The sequence below is a fragment of the Marmota flaviventris genome, chromosome 3 (assembly GCF_047511675.1).
Source record: "Marmota flaviventris isolate mMarFla1 chromosome 3, mMarFla1.hap1, whole genome shotgun sequence".
Taxonomy (NCBI): domain Eukaryota; kingdom Metazoa; phylum Chordata; class Mammalia; order Rodentia; family Sciuridae; genus Marmota; species Marmota flaviventris.
Genome location: NC_092500.1, coordinates 5,465,976 through 5,482,697, shown reverse-complemented (window position 1 = coordinate 5,482,697; position 16,722 = coordinate 5,465,976). Strand labels below are relative to the sequence as shown.

General features: G+C 48.6%; 1 protein-coding gene across 1 annotated transcript in view; it reads right to left on the bottom strand.

Moving 5' to 3' along the window:
- Efcab6 (EF-hand calcium binding domain 6) overlaps window positions 1-16,722 on the bottom strand; it is a 191,314-nt gene that overhangs the window by 168,822 nt on the left and 5,770 nt on the right. Inside the window, 2 exon segments of the mRNA XM_071609135.1 lie at window positions 4,051-4,117; window positions 11,937-12,025. Coding sequence (XP_071465236.1) covers window positions 4,051-4,117; window positions 11,937-12,025 — 156 coding nt within the window.

Genomic DNA, 16,722 nt, shown 5'->3' with positions numbered 1-16,722 from the left:
AGGGTGACTGTGGGAGAGCTCACAGCCTGGGCTCTGCTTGTTCTTACGCTTCTTCAACTCAACTGTACATTCCTGAAGTCCAGCCCTCAACTGAGAATAGTGCTCCGTGTGCAGCAGGGGGAAGGGACGGGCCGTGACATTTACAACGCAGAGCGTCCTCATCGGTCACCGGGCTCCCTTTCCCCGCAGTCCCTGCACATGGCCTGCCATCAGCACCCAGGAGGGTGGGGCTCCCTTCCTTCACTTCCGCCTTCCCAGGTGTGGGAGCGTCGGTGACAGAACAGTCAGCCTGGCAACGCGCTGGAGCCTGGCTTCCGTCGTCCCTTTGTTCCCTGGCAGATTCCTCACCTCGGGGATGTGAACAGTGAAGTCCAAGGTGCCACACTGGCCACCACCCCAGGATGGAGCTGGGGCTCCTCAGGGCAGACGGGTACACAGGAGATGAAGAGGGGGAGCCACGCAGGGCAGGAGGCCTGCAAGAGATGCCAACGTGCCCTGGCACCCCCTGCAGCAGAGGCTCCCCAGAAATGACCACAAAGATGACCCTGTGGTTGGAACAAGCAGCTCCTCTCACTCGGGTGACGGCAGGGACAGCCTGCTCTCTGAGGTGAGGAGGGTCTGCCGTAGGCACGACAAGCTGACACACGTGCTGGGGCAGAGTCGGCCTCGACGCCTTCCCTGGACAGGCTCTCGAGTGGCCCAGCGGTTCAGGCAAGGACGCTGGAGCCAGGCTGCCAGGCCGGACGCAGCTCCCGCCCCTGCCAGCTGTGGGCCTGGGCGGGCCAACGCGGGCCACTGGGGTGCTGGCTTCGTGGGTTTCCTTTGGGAATTCAGTGACTTCATACAGCAAAGCACTTAGAAGAGCCAGGGCTCAGCCCGTGCTGGCTGCCATTGTTGCTAGAGCTGGTAGGATCCATTCCATGGTGAAGGCTCAGTGGCCTAGAGGGCCCGGGCTGGCTGACGCAGATGCTGCTGGACGCTGTCCTGACCTTTTGTCCTCACCCTCTCCTTTCCAAAAAGCCTTCCATTTTCCATTTGTTCAGACATCCACCCTCCTTGGTGGCCTTGTGCTTCCCACAAAGGGACCCAGCGCCATACAGGGTGCCTGATTCTCACTAGCTCCCTCTGTCTGCTCTGGTGGAGCAGAGACCAGTTCTGTTGCCAGCGATCCACGAGGCATGGGCGCACGCAGGCTGGGAGACAGGAGAAGCTTCCCTTGTTTTAAGGAGTCACACTGGGAGAAGCAGCACATTGGGAAAAAACAGACGTTGAAGTATCTGCACGACTCACTTGGAAAGGTGGCAGCCCCTGGGTGACTGGAGGAGGGACAGGTTAGTCACCCTGGACCCGCACTCCCTCCTGAGCCCTTCTGGGGTAAGATGAGGTTCGTATTGTCAGAGGCAATGCAGCGGAAGCCTTCTGTTCTCGTGAGGAAGGACTACACACCTGAGTGGCCACAGCAGGGGGCCCGGGTGGCAGGTACAGCCAGCACAGGACGGTCTGGCAAAGAAAACCAGCTACACTAATCACAGTGAAGGGAACTAACATTTATGGAGCACCTACTGTATGCCAGGGACTTCACCTGTATTCTTCTCATTCATCCTTATAGTAACCTGATTGGCAGGTTTTATCGTCAATCCCACCAGGGAGATGAGGAAACTCAGGACTGCAAAGTGAGTCAGAAAGCTGCCAGGTGCCTGGTTCTCACCAGCTCCCTCTGTCCCCAGCACCCTGGGTGCAAGAGCCTGGTGGAGCAGAGCTCAGGAACCAGTCCAGGAGATGCCTGGTGGGGAGCCGAAGGGCAGCCCGGGGTCAAGTTTGTGACCAAAATGAAAAGCAAGGGCCAGAGTGAGGGCCAGTGAGGCTCGGGCAGGACTCGGGGTGACAGCCAGCTGAGGGGAACCTAGGTGCAAACACCAGAACCGGGACCAGGTAGAGCCCGGGGAGACTCCGGAGCCCCCGTGGGAGCAGACTGGCCCCGAAGCCACACAGCACAGGCGCCGACGGTGGAGACGAGGCGTGGAGGCCATGCACCCTGGGGGAGGGGGTGAGGTGCAGGAAGCCAAGGGTCACCTGGGCCAGGGCCTTGGTGTGAACACACGCAGGAGGCGAGCACCGGGAGGAGGGGGCGAGAAGCCAGCCGCCAGACCTCGCTCTCCACACAAGAGCACTCAGGAAGCACGAGGAGGGGCTGTCAACTTGGGGTCCTACCTCAGGCGACTTGGTGGCCCAAGGTTAGTCCCCACGAGCATCCGTAGGTCTGGCGCCCCAGATGCAGAGAGCCCGTGGATGGACAGCTGAAGTAACAAACATCCTTTTACCCCCAAAGCGACCGGCAGCCAGCCCTGATGGCAGAGAAGTGGACAGCGCCACCGTCCTCCTGGGTCTTCCTGGCTCCAGCAGGAGCGTGTGGCCGCTGAGGCTCAGTGTGTGACCTGGACGCAGGCGGACACCCAGGTGCCCGTGTGGCTGCTATGGGCACTGGGCGGTTCTGCCCCTACTTCCCAGGAAGCTGGACTCCAAGCAGGACGATGGCGGGCGGCACTTCCCCAGGGTCCGGGTGCTCATTACTGGGTGTGTTACACCACAACAGCCCTCCAGGGTGGGCACTGACACTCAGGAAATCCAAGACAAGGGCTTGTCTAAGACCGCCTGGCCAGAAGATGGCAGAGCCCAAGATGGACCAGGTCTACCTGTGTCCTGAGCTCAGTCGGGCTGGTCCCACCCGCCTGCCCAGAGCCAGCCGTGGGCAGAGCCAGGGCTGTCGTCGATGCCCATTAGAAAACAGGACAGAGGACGGCTGTGCCCCGGGCTGTGTGCTCTCTCTCTAGTCCTCCCCGCAGCCCCTCACTGCACAGGAAGTGGGCTTGGACCCGCATTGGTTTAGATTCACTCTTCCTCTCGGGAAGAACTTCTACGGGGAGAAGCGGGAATAGAAAGGGGATTAAAGAAAGGTCTGGAGGGCAAGATGGTCAGCACAGCCCAGTGACTGACCCTCCTGGCCCTGTCCACTTGCTCCACCCCGTGCCACCCCCGTCACTGACCCACAACAATATCTGTGCTGCTCTGGTGACCGTCCAGGAGTATTTCATGATTAACACAGTTTACTCAGAGACAAAGAAAAGACATATACCAAAAATACCAACCCTGTTACGCGTTTCTTACAGAATGATCAACGGGCCTCAGAGAGGAGCAGGGTTCTGCCAGGGTTCCGACGACCAACTGTATGCCGACCATAATGAAGCAGGTTTTTAGGAACACATAACGCTATGAAATTATCACATTCAGATGAATTGTCTGGTGGTACTGTCCCAGCCAGGGAGCTTGAAGCAAACATTTTGTGGATCTCTGGTTATTTTTGATTTTGAAATGTATGAAAGTCTCGGAAGAGTTCAAAAAAGAAAGAAAATTTGTCACATTTCAAACCAACATATTGCATCAAGTAAATTAAACCACGATTCTCAAACTGCTCGTCTAACTGACAGCTCAAATGCATTTTAAAAAGGCGTCCGATTCCAAGCCCTGCTGACATTACCATCTCCTCCCCTCTCTCTCTGGGCTCAGTGAAACCCAACCACAATCAGCAAATAGGAGGGAAGCCACATGCTGTCCCCCAACACGCCACAGCTCTCGTGGCTAAATCACTCGATGCTTCAATACATAGCACTTGGAGTTTGGTTATTTTTACCCTGCCACTCTTGATTGGCATCTACTGCCAAAAAGCAGTCGTTTTCTCTGTCTAAAGAAAAACCTGCTCAGTTTTACACAAAAACAGAAAAGGCAGCCCTACTCATAAAAATCCAAAGTTAATACAAAAGTAATTAATATTCCAGGACTTCTGCTGGTGTCACTCATGGAGGAGATGCCATCCGAGGCAAGCAAAGTCGCAGAACGCAAGCTTTCACGTCGCTCTTCTAAGATCTAGTCAGTCAGGCGGCTTTGATGTGTGAACCCGGATGACAGACAGGCTGCGGCTCACCCACCACCCACCGTGGCTAACAGCTGCTGCCGACTAGGGCTGGGGGACGCCTTCTAAAAGATCCCTGTTACCTTTTCTCCGACTTGGACTTCAAGATCTTTTAGTGTCCGGTAGCCATTTGCTTCACTCACACCTCCCCTTCAAGATAAAGAAAAAACAAAAAAACCTTTGTTAAATATGTTTTGACCAAGCAACTGCTTACACAGGGCCTGCAGAGATCAAGACGCTGTTTTAAAGCGCTAGGTATTTCTTGCGTGTTGCCACCTGCAGGGGTGTGAACTCGGCAACGTCAGCTTCCCTGTGCCTCAGTGGCCTCATCTGTAAAGGGAAGCCGGGCCTGCTGCTCAGGGGTGGGGACAAAGCCATCACAGCTGACGCCTAATGGACACTTACGTGTGCCAAGCCACATCTCATTTTACCCTGACGACGGCTCTCTGGGTCGGGGACCTTTAGCACCCTGACTTTACAGACCAAGACACAGGTGACATGTGGGCTCCAGAGGCACCCTGTGCAGACCCCCTCCTGCCCCTCTGCTGCAGCACTTGGTCCTGGCCACACGGGGCTCCTGCCCATTCTGCGCACCGTGGCCACTCCGTGAAGGGCTTTAGGGCGACGTGTGCCACACAGCCCTCCAGCTCCTGTTAACCTGCACCTGTGTGTTTTCCAGGTAGCCCCCGCCACTCAGAGCCCTCTCTGGACAGACAGAGGCTGGGGACGGAGTGGAGGGAGCACTCAGGCTCCTGCCCCTCACAGGGTTTGCCCTGTGCCTCCCACACACTGGGTCCAGGCAGAGCTGATGAGCAGGACACCCTCCCTTCTGGTGACAGCCACCGAGGGGAAATAACCAGTAACAAATAAACAGCTGAACTAACAGCGGGTGTCACCAAGAAAATAAAGGTGGAGGGACAAACTGGAGGTGGGGAAGATGGCACGGCCCTTGGATGAGTGGGCAGCAGCAGGTCTCTACAAGAGTGGCGATGCTGCTGCCCAGGCAAAGCAAAGGGAGACACAGCCAGCACGGAGCCCCGGGGCAGGCACCAGGCAGGCCAGCCCAGCAGTGAGGCCAAGGAGGCCAGAGCTGATGGGCAGGGCAGAGAGGTGGAGGCTGATTCAGAGGCAGACGCTGCCAGAAAGGGTCTAGTAAGGAATCTGGACTTCAAGCCGAGGACAAAGGGAAGCCACTAGAGCATTTTAAGCAGAAACTAACTTCATTTCCAGAGGAGGAAAGCCAAGCTGGAGGTTCAGCTCTGTGCCCAAGCTACAGACAGGACTGGTCAGTGATCCAAGTCTGATGACACTGTCAGAGGGAATGGAATGCTTTAATCTTGTTTTAATGATGAATCAATAGACAGGAAACATCGTAACACGTTTAAGAGCTAAAGAGTAAACAAACGCAGTGCACCCACCATCCAGCTGAGGAAGTGGACAGACACTAGGACACAGAACCCAGCAGGCCGCAGCCCAGTCCCTGGCCAAGGCTGGGCCAGGCCCCATGCAGGCCGACTGCTCTCCTGCTGCCGTGCGTGGCTGCTCTCTGTCACGGCTGTTCCCTGCCTGTGCCTGCCGCAGCGACTGTCCCAGGCTGTGCTTCAGGAGAATCCGGCCAGCCGCCGTCCGGGCCCATGTGACTTACTGACACTGGTTTTCTGTGGGTTGTTACTGAAGGATGCCTCTTTTTTAATGCGTTCACTTTTGACCTTCTATATGCTAATGTGTAGGTTTTTCTCTTACTGAATTTTTCTGTTTGTTACTTCGTCAGATGATCTTTGTCTTTTAAGCAGAACATTTATTATAATTAAGTGTTTAAATATTCAAACCTATTTTCCTGAAATTAATTACCCCTTTCTTTTGTTCTGCCTTTGTAGTATCACTTTTCCCTCTTTCTTTCTTTCCTTTTTATCCTTTTATTAATGTATCTTTACTTTTGAAAAAGCCAGTAGTTGAAATTTTAAATAGTTTAATAGTCTCTGTCTTTTTGAATTATTTAATCCTTTTACATTTAATGCAATTATATAATGTGCATATGGTGTAGGTCTGTAAATTTTCTTTGTGTGCTTTATTTACACTACCTGTTCTAGGTTGTTCTTTCTTTTCTTGCCTTTTTTTTTAGATTGATTTTTCTTAATCATTTCATTTTTTTCCCTCCAACTATTGGGGAGTTATATACATTTTGTTTCTACTCTTTGGAAGTCATCCTAAAAATCACAATGTGCATATGTAACATTTCGATATGTAATCAATATTCCAATTTTCCTGTCAGCTAATAAATGGAATTTAGAAGACCTTAACTCAGTTTGTCTACTCTGAGCTTTCTGTTGTCAGGTATCTTCATTCTGGACACTTTAACACACACCGAAAGTTCATGCCAGTGTATACAGCCAATAATCATTTATATTCACCCCTAGGAAACCACATTCTTTGCTCTTTACTCCTAAAATCTCAGACCTTCCATCTGGGATATTTTCCTTTCACCTCACCACCTCTCTTAGTTAAGATCTGCAGGAGAGTAACTTTCTCAGTTTTTGTCTTAAAATGCATTTAACCCTCAATCTTTATTTTTTTAAATATTTCTTGCTGACTTTTATCAAGTCTCTAATCTCCATAAATTCAAAACAAGCCATCCATATTGAGTCGACCCTTAGCAGCACCAAATCCAAGATGCTACCCAGCCGGCTCCCATTATTCTACTGGATGCCCTTTCTGGTAGTTTCTCCAGCTGCTTCTTTGTAGCAAACAGCCTTTTCCTCTGCAAACCCTCTTCTCTTGATAAAAGGGCTTCTTCTCTGCCCCAGACCACCTGCCCAGACTCCGCTCACGCATGCTCTTTTCAACCTCTGCCGCTGCTGCCTCCTTTGACGACAGGTGTCTCCGTGGCTGGCCTAGCAGAGAATGGCTGCCCTGCGTGGTCTGTGTGGGTGAGTTCAGTTTCAGGACAATTATCAGATTCTTTAGCAAGTTCTGTGGGACACTGTGGTGGATCTTCTCACACAGCGCTTAGAAAGCCTCCTAAGACGTTTAAGATCTGTACTGACTGTGTCACACATGGAAGACTTTAGTCATTCTTGGTGGCATTCGCGTGCCAAGTGCCCTATGGGTAATTTAGTACGTGGAGGTCACCCTCTTCATCCCATGTGGAAAAATGTTCTACGTGTCCATCAGAAGTGGATCTCAAAGGACACCTCAAAGGATGAATTTGCTCTTTCAGTAGATGATGTCTTGGGTGTTTCTGAAGCAGGGATGATGATTCTGCCGTTGTCACCGGCAGCACAGGCTCCTGTGTATGGGACACAATAACAGTCCCACATTTGCTCTCACACACTCAGGGGCATAAGTTTTTTAAAAAATATCACTCCAGGTCAAAAAAATTTTTAGAAGCAAAATGCCCTAATCTTCATGTTGCTTCTAACTCAGTCCACCGCCAGCTACTCAGGGGTTTCCTCAGTATGGCGACTGTCACACTCGGCCAGTTCTGGAAAGGCTGAGGTGGCCAGAGCAGAAGAGATGGCTTACCACTTGTGGGTGCTGTTCATTGTTTGCTGCCAACCACATCAAGTCTTGGCCAGTATAAAATGTGACCTCCGCAGCCATCCAGAGGGAAGTGCTGTGACCAGAGTAAGTCCCACACCACCGAGGCAGGGAATCTGAGCTGCAAGTCTGTGGAGTGTCCCGGAATTGAGCCCCTGTCTAGTGACTTCATGATTCAGTGACTGAAGAGGCTGCTCCTTATATTGATACACTTGGTATGAAGAAATTATACAAGATCTGGTGGAAATGATCTGGTTTGAACACAGTAGGCAAAGGTATCAGATGCTTCTATCTTTCCCAAGCACCGATGCTTCTTCACTTACAATGCAGTTATGTCCCATTAAAACCCATTGTAGGCTGAAATAGCCTGAGTCAAAAAATAAAAAATCATTTAATACAGTGCGCCTGACTTACCTGAAACCCACTCTGGCAGAGTATGAACTTCACCCTGTGAAAATGGACTGACTGCAGCGGAGGCTCCCCATGCCCAGCATCATAAGAGAGCATAGTACTGCATATGTCTGGCCCAGGGAAAAACCAGGATTCCAAATGTGAAATGTGACTTCCACTGAACGTGTATGGTTTTCACACCATCATAAAGTTGAAAAGTTATAAGTCGAACCATCCTAAGTCAGGAACTGTCTGCACTCTGATCTCAGGAGATGAGCATACACTGTGGTAAGAAAAGGAGAGGGTCCCAGGGATCCCCCAGGAAAAACTTATTTTATTCTTACAAATATAGTACAGAATTTTGGATGGCAAACCTTTTATTCCAGCAGGTTAGAGACACCTTTCCACAGCCTCACAGCTCTCCCTGCCACCACCGAGGAGTCAGCTCAGACTGCCACTCCTCTGAAGTCACTTTAGCTTCTCTGCTCACCGCCTTTGTCATTTTCCTCTGATGTTCTCAGTCTCACCATGATATATCTGGCTGGGCATTTATTTATCTGACTTGAGAGTCTCCGTCACTATCTTTTCAAATATAATCCCTGCCTTATTTCTTTCTCTTTTATTGCTATGGTTAGAATGTCCCCTCCAAATCCAGGTGTTACAATATGGCGTGTTAAGAAGTAGGCCTGTAAGAGGCAATTAGGCCACGAGGGCTCCTCCCTTGTGAAAGGGATTAGGTGCCCTTAAGGAGCTTCATCAAGGAAGTTGGTCCTCGATTTCCCTTCTGCCTTCCTCCATGTGAGGATGGAACTGGTGCCTTTATCTTGGGCTTGCTGGCCTCCAGAATCAGGAGAAATACGTTTCTTCTAAATTACCTGATCTTGGGTATTCTGTGATAGAAGAACAAATCAGACTAAGACTGATATCTTTCTGGAAATCCAATTAGAAGTATATTAGGACTCCTCCTGCCTTCCATGTCCCTTATAGTGAAGGTTCAGGGAGTCACATTTGGTATCTCTTTGTCTTTCTGTGGTGCATGCCGGATAATTTCTTCAGATTATCTTCCACTCCACAGATCCTCTTTTCAGCGTGTTTGAACCCACTATTTTCACTTACCCACTGAATTTTATGTCTGTAATTATATTTTCATTATCAGAAGTTCCATTTTGTATCTCTTTACATCTTTGTTTTATTGCTTCTTCTTCACATTTTGAATTCATTCTTTCATTTCTTTAAACACATGAAAACTCTAGTTTTGGGTGCTGGGGACATAGCTCAGTTGGTAGAGTGCTTGCCCTGCGTGCACAAGGCCCTGGGTTTGAGCCCCAGCACCCATAAAAAAGAAAAAAAAAACCCTCTAGTTTTAGATTACGTATCTGAGAGTTCCCGTAGTTGAAGAGCCTGGCGATCTCATTCCCCTGGCGACTTTACCTCCAGGTCACCCGTCCTCATTCCTCGTGTCTGCGAGTCTTTCAGCTCTTTTGTGTGCTCTCTTGTTACCTGGCACTTTTCAGAAATTCCTCGGGAGCTGGGTTGAAGATACGTTCTTCTGTGTACGCAGTGTACCATCACTTCTAAATGAACATCTAGCCTTGCACTTTTCAAACCGCACAAGTAACATTAATTGAAACTCAGATGTGCATGAAACCCAATTATAATTGCAACTTCTTCCCTACTCACTCAATACTGGTGTCGAAGCAGGTAGGTTTAGCTGTTGCACCTAGTTTCCATGTTATGGTTTATTTGTACACAGGGTGCAGATGGCCCAGCTTCAGGTGAAGGGTTCCCGTGTCAGGTTCCTCCACCTGGGGCAGCCCCCGCCCTCTTGTTTCCTTTACTTCAAGTGGCCAACAAAATGGAACACGTGAATTCGTCATGATTTGGACAAAACCCTCAGTGCAAAAGCTGGCTTTCCAGGGTGCTTCCTTCTTTGGATTACAAGTTGCATTTCATTTTGGCCTCTGAGGAGTCTTGACTTTCTTGTTGGCTCAGTTATTCATTGAAATGTATGTATTTTCATTAAAATATATGAATCTTAATTGTTTTCAGTGGAAATGCTATTCCTGGTAGAAGCCACCATGTTACTAGAAAGTCTCTGATCACTGTGTTGTATCACTTCCAACATGTAGAGAATTAAACTTCATGGTAAGTCAGAAGTCTTCAAACTTAGTTTAATATTTAGCCTTTTATGTTTAAGAAAGTAACTCATGATACTTTTCAACTCAATTCAATTACTTGGCTAAGGAAAAAATAAGGAAAAGAAGAAAAAAAAGGAAAACAAAAAACCTCTCCTGCTTAGAGTTCTTCCAGATGTTTGGCTTTTCCAACAAGGACTATTCAGATATTAGATTACAGTCCACACAACAATCTCACCCCACAAATGGGAATGGCTTTAGGTCAGGCATGAACATGTAGTCTACAAAACAACCAGTCATTATTTGGGGCAAAATTGGAAATTATCTCAGTTCCCCACTTACTGAGAATTAACTAAACATTCAAGGTCATGGGATATGCCTGAGTCTATTTTCTGTTGCTATAACAGAATACCTGAGACTGAAAAATTTATAAAGAAAAGAGGTTTATTTTGGCTCCCTGTTCTAGCAACTGCAAAGTCCAAGAGGGCCTTTAAATTTTGACCCTCTAGGGAGGGCTTCATGCTGCTTCAACTCATGGTAGAAAGCGGAAGAACAGGCGGTACATGCAGAGGAGAGAGCCCAGGGTGTCCTTGCTTTAAAACAGCCGCTCTTGGTGGTAACTAACCTAGCCCCATGTGAGCAAGAGTAAGAACTCACTCACCTGAGAAAAGCTTTATCCTTTCATGGGGTTCTGCCCCCGTGCCCCAAACACCTTCCATCAGGCCCCCCCAACACCGCTGCATTGAGGAATACAGAGTTCCAACACACCAACTTTGGGGGGACACCCTGAAACCACCGCAGAGAGGGTAATACTTACTCACCCTAACTATCGCCGCTGCACTGGCTTTTGTAAAAATTGTGATTTTAAAAAAACACATAACAAAATTCACCATCTTAACCAATTTAAGTGCATGATTCAGTGGATTAAGTACTTTACATTGTTGTGCCAGAGATCTCTGAACCTTCTCATCTGCTAAACTGAAGCTCTGTATTCACGGAACCCCCTCCAACCTCCCTCCCCTGCGGCACCGGTTCTCCCCCTCAGCTGCACCGAGGACGGACCCAACCGCGAAAGCCCCACGAAGCCTGCTGACAGCTCAGGGCCAGACTCACTTCTTCGGATTGTTCACACGACTCCTGAGAAAAACGAGGCTTATTCCTGCAGAAGATGGTTAGTGACTGTGTTCACTAAAACAATATTTCCTGAAGCAAACACAGGTGCAGAGAGATCTCTGGCTGACGGGGTCCTTCAGGGTGCACTCTGGCCCTCACTCTGCAAACGGAGCCCAGGAGCCCGGCTCCCAGGAGAGCTGTGAAGCCTGGAAGCGGCTCACACGTATCTTCCATTTCATCTCCCTCTCCAGCCGCCAAAACGTGATCACTTTCAACAACCAGCATAAAAAATATACAGAGCCCCGCAAATATTTGGCGTCGTAATATTTTACTTCGAAATTAAAATCGTTATTCTTTTTTATTTAAACACTTTTAGTTGTCAATGGACCTTTTATTTTATTTATTTACATGTGGTGCTGAGAATCGAACCCAGGGCCTCACACATGCTAGGCAAGCGCTCTACCACTGAGCCCCAGCCCCAATCTAAAATCACCATTTTCAAATCTAAAATACACTGTGTGCAAAAGTATGACCTGATTTTAATTTTCTATTCACATTTCATTGCGGTATCATTGCTCCAACTCTGAAAGCCCTCCTGCATACAGTTAGAGTCTTCTCTAATGGAAGCCTCAATGTGACTTTGTTCTGTTGAATTCTCTGTGGACGAGCTCTGCCCACCTGTCCTCCACATGGACATGGTCATCTGTGGCTGTGACTGGCTCTCGTGGCCTGTGTCATGGCTCTTACTCACCACTGCAAGTCTCCTATCTTCACATGAGTGACAGAATCCTTACCTCTTTCTGGTGTTTATGTTCAGGTCAATCCCACCAAACCTGGAGAGGAATTCAAGGTGCGGTACATTGCCAGAGCCGGTGACAGGGACCTACATGAAAAAAGGACAAGGACAGCAGGTTGGAGGAGAGAGACCCAGGCAGAGGACAGCAACAGCTGTCCTAAACACCGCCTTCCTGATGTCATAGTGAGTGCCATCAACCGAGTGGCACCCTGCTGAGCATTCTGATGGCTCACTCAGGTGTCCAAGCTGACAGCATTCTTGGAAAACCAAGGAATGCCAGTCTGTGTTAGCTAAAAGTGAACAAGTCATCCACACAGTTACCTAAAGTCCAAATCTGGCTAAGCCAGAGTCTAGCTTAAAATAAAATTATCATGGGGTTATATTCCATGCTTCTAGGATTATGTCAAGATGAACCTCAACATTACATATATGTAATGTTGTAATAAATGAAGTAATAAAATAAATAAATGCAGTAATAAATAATGCAGTAATAATAATAATAATAATAATGCAGTAATAAAATAAATAAAAAGAAATTAGCAGAGATATATCCTAACATGAGATATACAGAAGCTAAGGTGAGCACAACACTCAAAACTCGGAGGGTCATGTGACTATTCTGTAAATTCATGTAGTGTTAAGGTACAAAATGCCATTTTTAAGTTAAAAAGTCTATCGAGAACACTATGGGACAGGTGGGTCAATATGAACTATAGATTAAAGGTTTGATCTCCATGTTTGATTCCCTGAAGTTGATATCTACTGTGATTATGTAAGAAAATGGTTCTTTTTCTTAGGAAATAGACTGAGGTGTTTGGGAGTCAAGCACTGGGATAAAGCACTTTCCTTGAAAATATTTGGGTTTTTAGAAAAGGCATCACATGCAGATCGTGTGTGCTGAGCATGCTGTTTGTACGCCTGCACAAGCACAGCTAGCGAGCACGCACAGGAGAAGCGCATGGGGTAGGGTGGCCACGGCAGGTATGCCCAGGTGCGGGGCTGTGAGCGTTACTGACAGGTGCCACATGGGTGCTGCAGGGTGCTGCAGGCACTTTGCTGGAGGTTCAAAATCATTTCTAAATAAGAAGTTAACTTATAAATAAAGATAATGGTTCAAAAAAAGCATTTGACTCTAGGATTTAAACAAAGTATATAATCAATATAAATATATCTTATCAAGCTCCATGCAGATGCACACCGAGCTGCGCCCCCACAGCTGGGCGGTTCCTGGGGTGCACCGTGCAGTCAGGGTTTGCCTAGCTTCACGGTGCCGGCTGGCCTCGAGGCCTGGTGTGGTTGTCCCTGTCTCTCCCAAAGATCAATGAAGTTTCCTTAATATACAAAAGAAGGGCAAAAATGCATGAGATGTGTAGTTCAAGGTTGGATGTTCCTGTGATAACGCCAAGAGTTGATGAGGGAAGGAGGGCACCCACGTTTCCTGGGCCCCGACTCCAAACACAGGTACCACTTTCAGCCCCCCTAAACCACCTTCAGAAGGTGGTGTCACTGTCCACGTTTCATGACATCCCTGCATGGCACCACCATTAAAAGCCAGAGCCCAAGTGACCCCACTCCACCCTCCATCATCCTGCATGAACAAGAGCCACCAAAGGAGCCCCGCTCTCCTCACACTCACGACAGCCCTAACGTGGCAGGTAAGCTCTTGCCTTGACCCATCGCCAAGGCAGGGTCCTTTGGACAATCAAAGAATCCAGTCCACAAGGAAGGCTCTGGTCACTGCTCATCCTCTATCCTCTCGGTATTTATGAATCTGTCACAAACGTTCCGTGACCAAAACCATCCAAAGGTGAACTGCTGCAGGCAGATTCTTAGACTGTGGCTGGGGCGGGGGCGGGGGAAGTCTGCACCTGCTATATTGATAAGTGTCCTCCAAGAAGACTTTCTCTGACCTGGCACGATCCCTGGGCCCAGAACAGAACTTGGTTTTGTTTCTCTGGAATCCAATTACCAGTTCAACTTGTTTAAAACTAGGCCACATTAATACTCAGACTAAGGCCATGTGTTTGCACAACTTTTAATGGAACCAGGCTCCAGGCAGACAGCAGAGAGCCCCTATATCCTCCTCGCTGACGGGAACATTCCTGACATGGGTCATGAAATAAAATCAGAGCCAAAGGAGATTCAGACTATAACTGGAAAACTGTTTTTTGATTTTAAGGTAAATTCCCGTGAAATCCTGTATTGGTTTTGTAAGTTTCCAGTTGGGCTTCCATTAACCTCTGAGAAAGCAAGGTTGTGTCACCACAGGGTTTGTCATAAACAGAGCTGGCCAAGTGACCCGGCAGCCCGCTTTCGAACCACACTGCACCCAGGGCCTCTCCACTGCTTGTGGGTCCAGCAGACCAGCTCCAGGAAGGCAGGCCAAGCACGGGAGGGACTACCAGGATCTGCTCTTACAGTCTTTGAAGTTCTCAGTGCTCAGTGACTTCTTTTAGAAACAGATGTAGCTTTTAAAAACAGATACGCGTTTCATATTTTCTGCACTTTTTCTCTTCCTGCATAACTGATCAGCTTGGGAAGATTGTCAGAAATTTAAATTCCCATTAGATCATGACTATAAGGGCACAGAGAAGGAAATGATATTCTAACTCTTTATTCCGTATAAAGCGACAGTTAAATCAAACTTCCGAGGGAAACTGGCACAAGGTTTACAAGGACAAATGGTCCTTGAGGTAAAGAACCTTAGCCCAGGACACAGCCATTCCACTCCCAGGAATGGAGCCACAGACTGAAAACACGTCCACGCAGAAGATGCGTCCATCACTGTCCACAGCAGCTTTGCTCACAAAAGCCAAAAGAAGAAACAATTCCAACAACCCTAACCCCAACCGGAACCCGAGCCCTTTGGCCAACAAAAGGGGCTCTATCCACTATTGGTCCACTAAATGAATGGAGTACTGCCCTGTGCGACGACCGATAGGGGAACCTCGAAAGCTCACTCATGGAAGAGCCAGACACAAGGACCACATGCTGTGAGAGTCCAGCTGGGTGAACTATTTAGAATCTACAGTGACAAAAGTGGATGGGTTGTCTCTACGTACAGGAAGGAGGAGAAATTGGGAGTAACTGCAGGGTTACTGAGTACAGGGTTTCTTTCAGGGGTGATAAAAATGTTTTTAGATTCAATGGTAGTGATAGGTGCACAACTGTGAGTATATTGAAATCACTGATTTATACGTGTAAAAAGGATGAGTTTTATGATATGTAAATCTCATCTTAATAAAGCCGCAACTAAAATGTAGACAGCAATAACAGGAGCTGTGGAAACGAGCAACCCACGCCCTGTGAAGTCCCAGGCAGGAATAAAGGAGGAGCTTTTATAGAGGGGAAAAGAAAAATCTCGGCCATCCTCCTCCTGCCTATGTTCCCAAGTTACTCAGACCTAAAGTCACCAGATAGGGCAGAGAACAGTGGTGTCTGCCTGCTGGGGAGCCACAGGGACGAGAGCGCCAAGCACCCCCCAAGGGGAGCGCTGGGGTGAGGGATGAGCCACCCAAGGGAGGGATGTCCGAATGAGTAAATGCACTCAGGACCACAAAAGCCAAGTGTCTGCTCCGTGAGAGGGCAGGGACTGCCACGCGGCAGAGAAAGCCGAGGCGGGCAGCGCACCGGGTAGAAGGGCGTCGGTGGTGTGGACTCTGGGTTTTCAACACAGAGAGAAAGACTGGCCCAGAAAACACGTGGACAGGAACGTATGTAAAAACTGGGAGGCAAATGGATGCCCTAGAGCTCTGCCACTGAGAGGCTGGGGAACAGCAGCACCCCACAGCATGGGCGACCCCAGGCCCAGATCCCATCTCCATGCTTTTTCCTTGAGAGGAACCTGAGCCCTGTGGAAAAGGTGGATGATTCTAGGACCAAAGCAAGGGAAATGAAGATGAGCTCAGAGCATCCCAAAACAAAGAAATGCCCAAGGAATGCTGAGGACCTGCCAAAGGACACAGAGACCAGACAAAAGGGGGCCCAACTGGCCAGATTAAGGATGATTTCAACATTACAATAATTAAAGTAAGACACCCATAACTCATGCACTAAGAAACCTCGAATCCCTGCAAATATTTAAACCACAAATGAATCAGCTGGATGTCAGATGAGCAATGGAATACTTACTGATTTCACAGAAAATCGGCTTCACAGTGCATGCCACGGAGAAGCCTGCCAGACCCCCAGCCTCACCAGGTGACCCAGGTGAATGTCAGCGGGGTGGGACGGACCGTGCCAAGGCAGCCTGGCCGGGCCACAGCAGAACACGGCCAGAGACCCTAGCTGCATCTTGGCCAGATGAACACAGGCAGGGACTTTTAAGCAAAGGTGGTCTGCAGTCCTCAAAATGTTAAGGTCGTGACAGTCAAGGAAGGGCTGAAGGCCATGCCAGGTGGAGGGGCCTGGAGGGGCAGGAACCACACGTCACACTTGATTCTGACCTGGATCCCACAGGGTGTTTCTGGAATTGCCAAAGCCTGACTGGGCCCCAGGGCTGAGGTGGGAGCCATGAGTCATCGGGACTGCTTTATTTTGAAGGTTGGATTATGGCTGTTAGAGATCCTAGCTTGAAGAAAATATTAATATATTTAGAAGTAATGGAATATTTAGAAGTGGTTTAGAAAAAGATTGTTCTTTGCACTCTACTTGCAAACTTTTCTGTAACTTTGCAATTGCTTAGAATAAATGACAAAGCAGAGAAGTTGCCACAGAGAAAACTCAGACCAGCCCTCCACAGAAAATGACTGTGAACTCTATTCAAAGTACAAAATAATAAAACT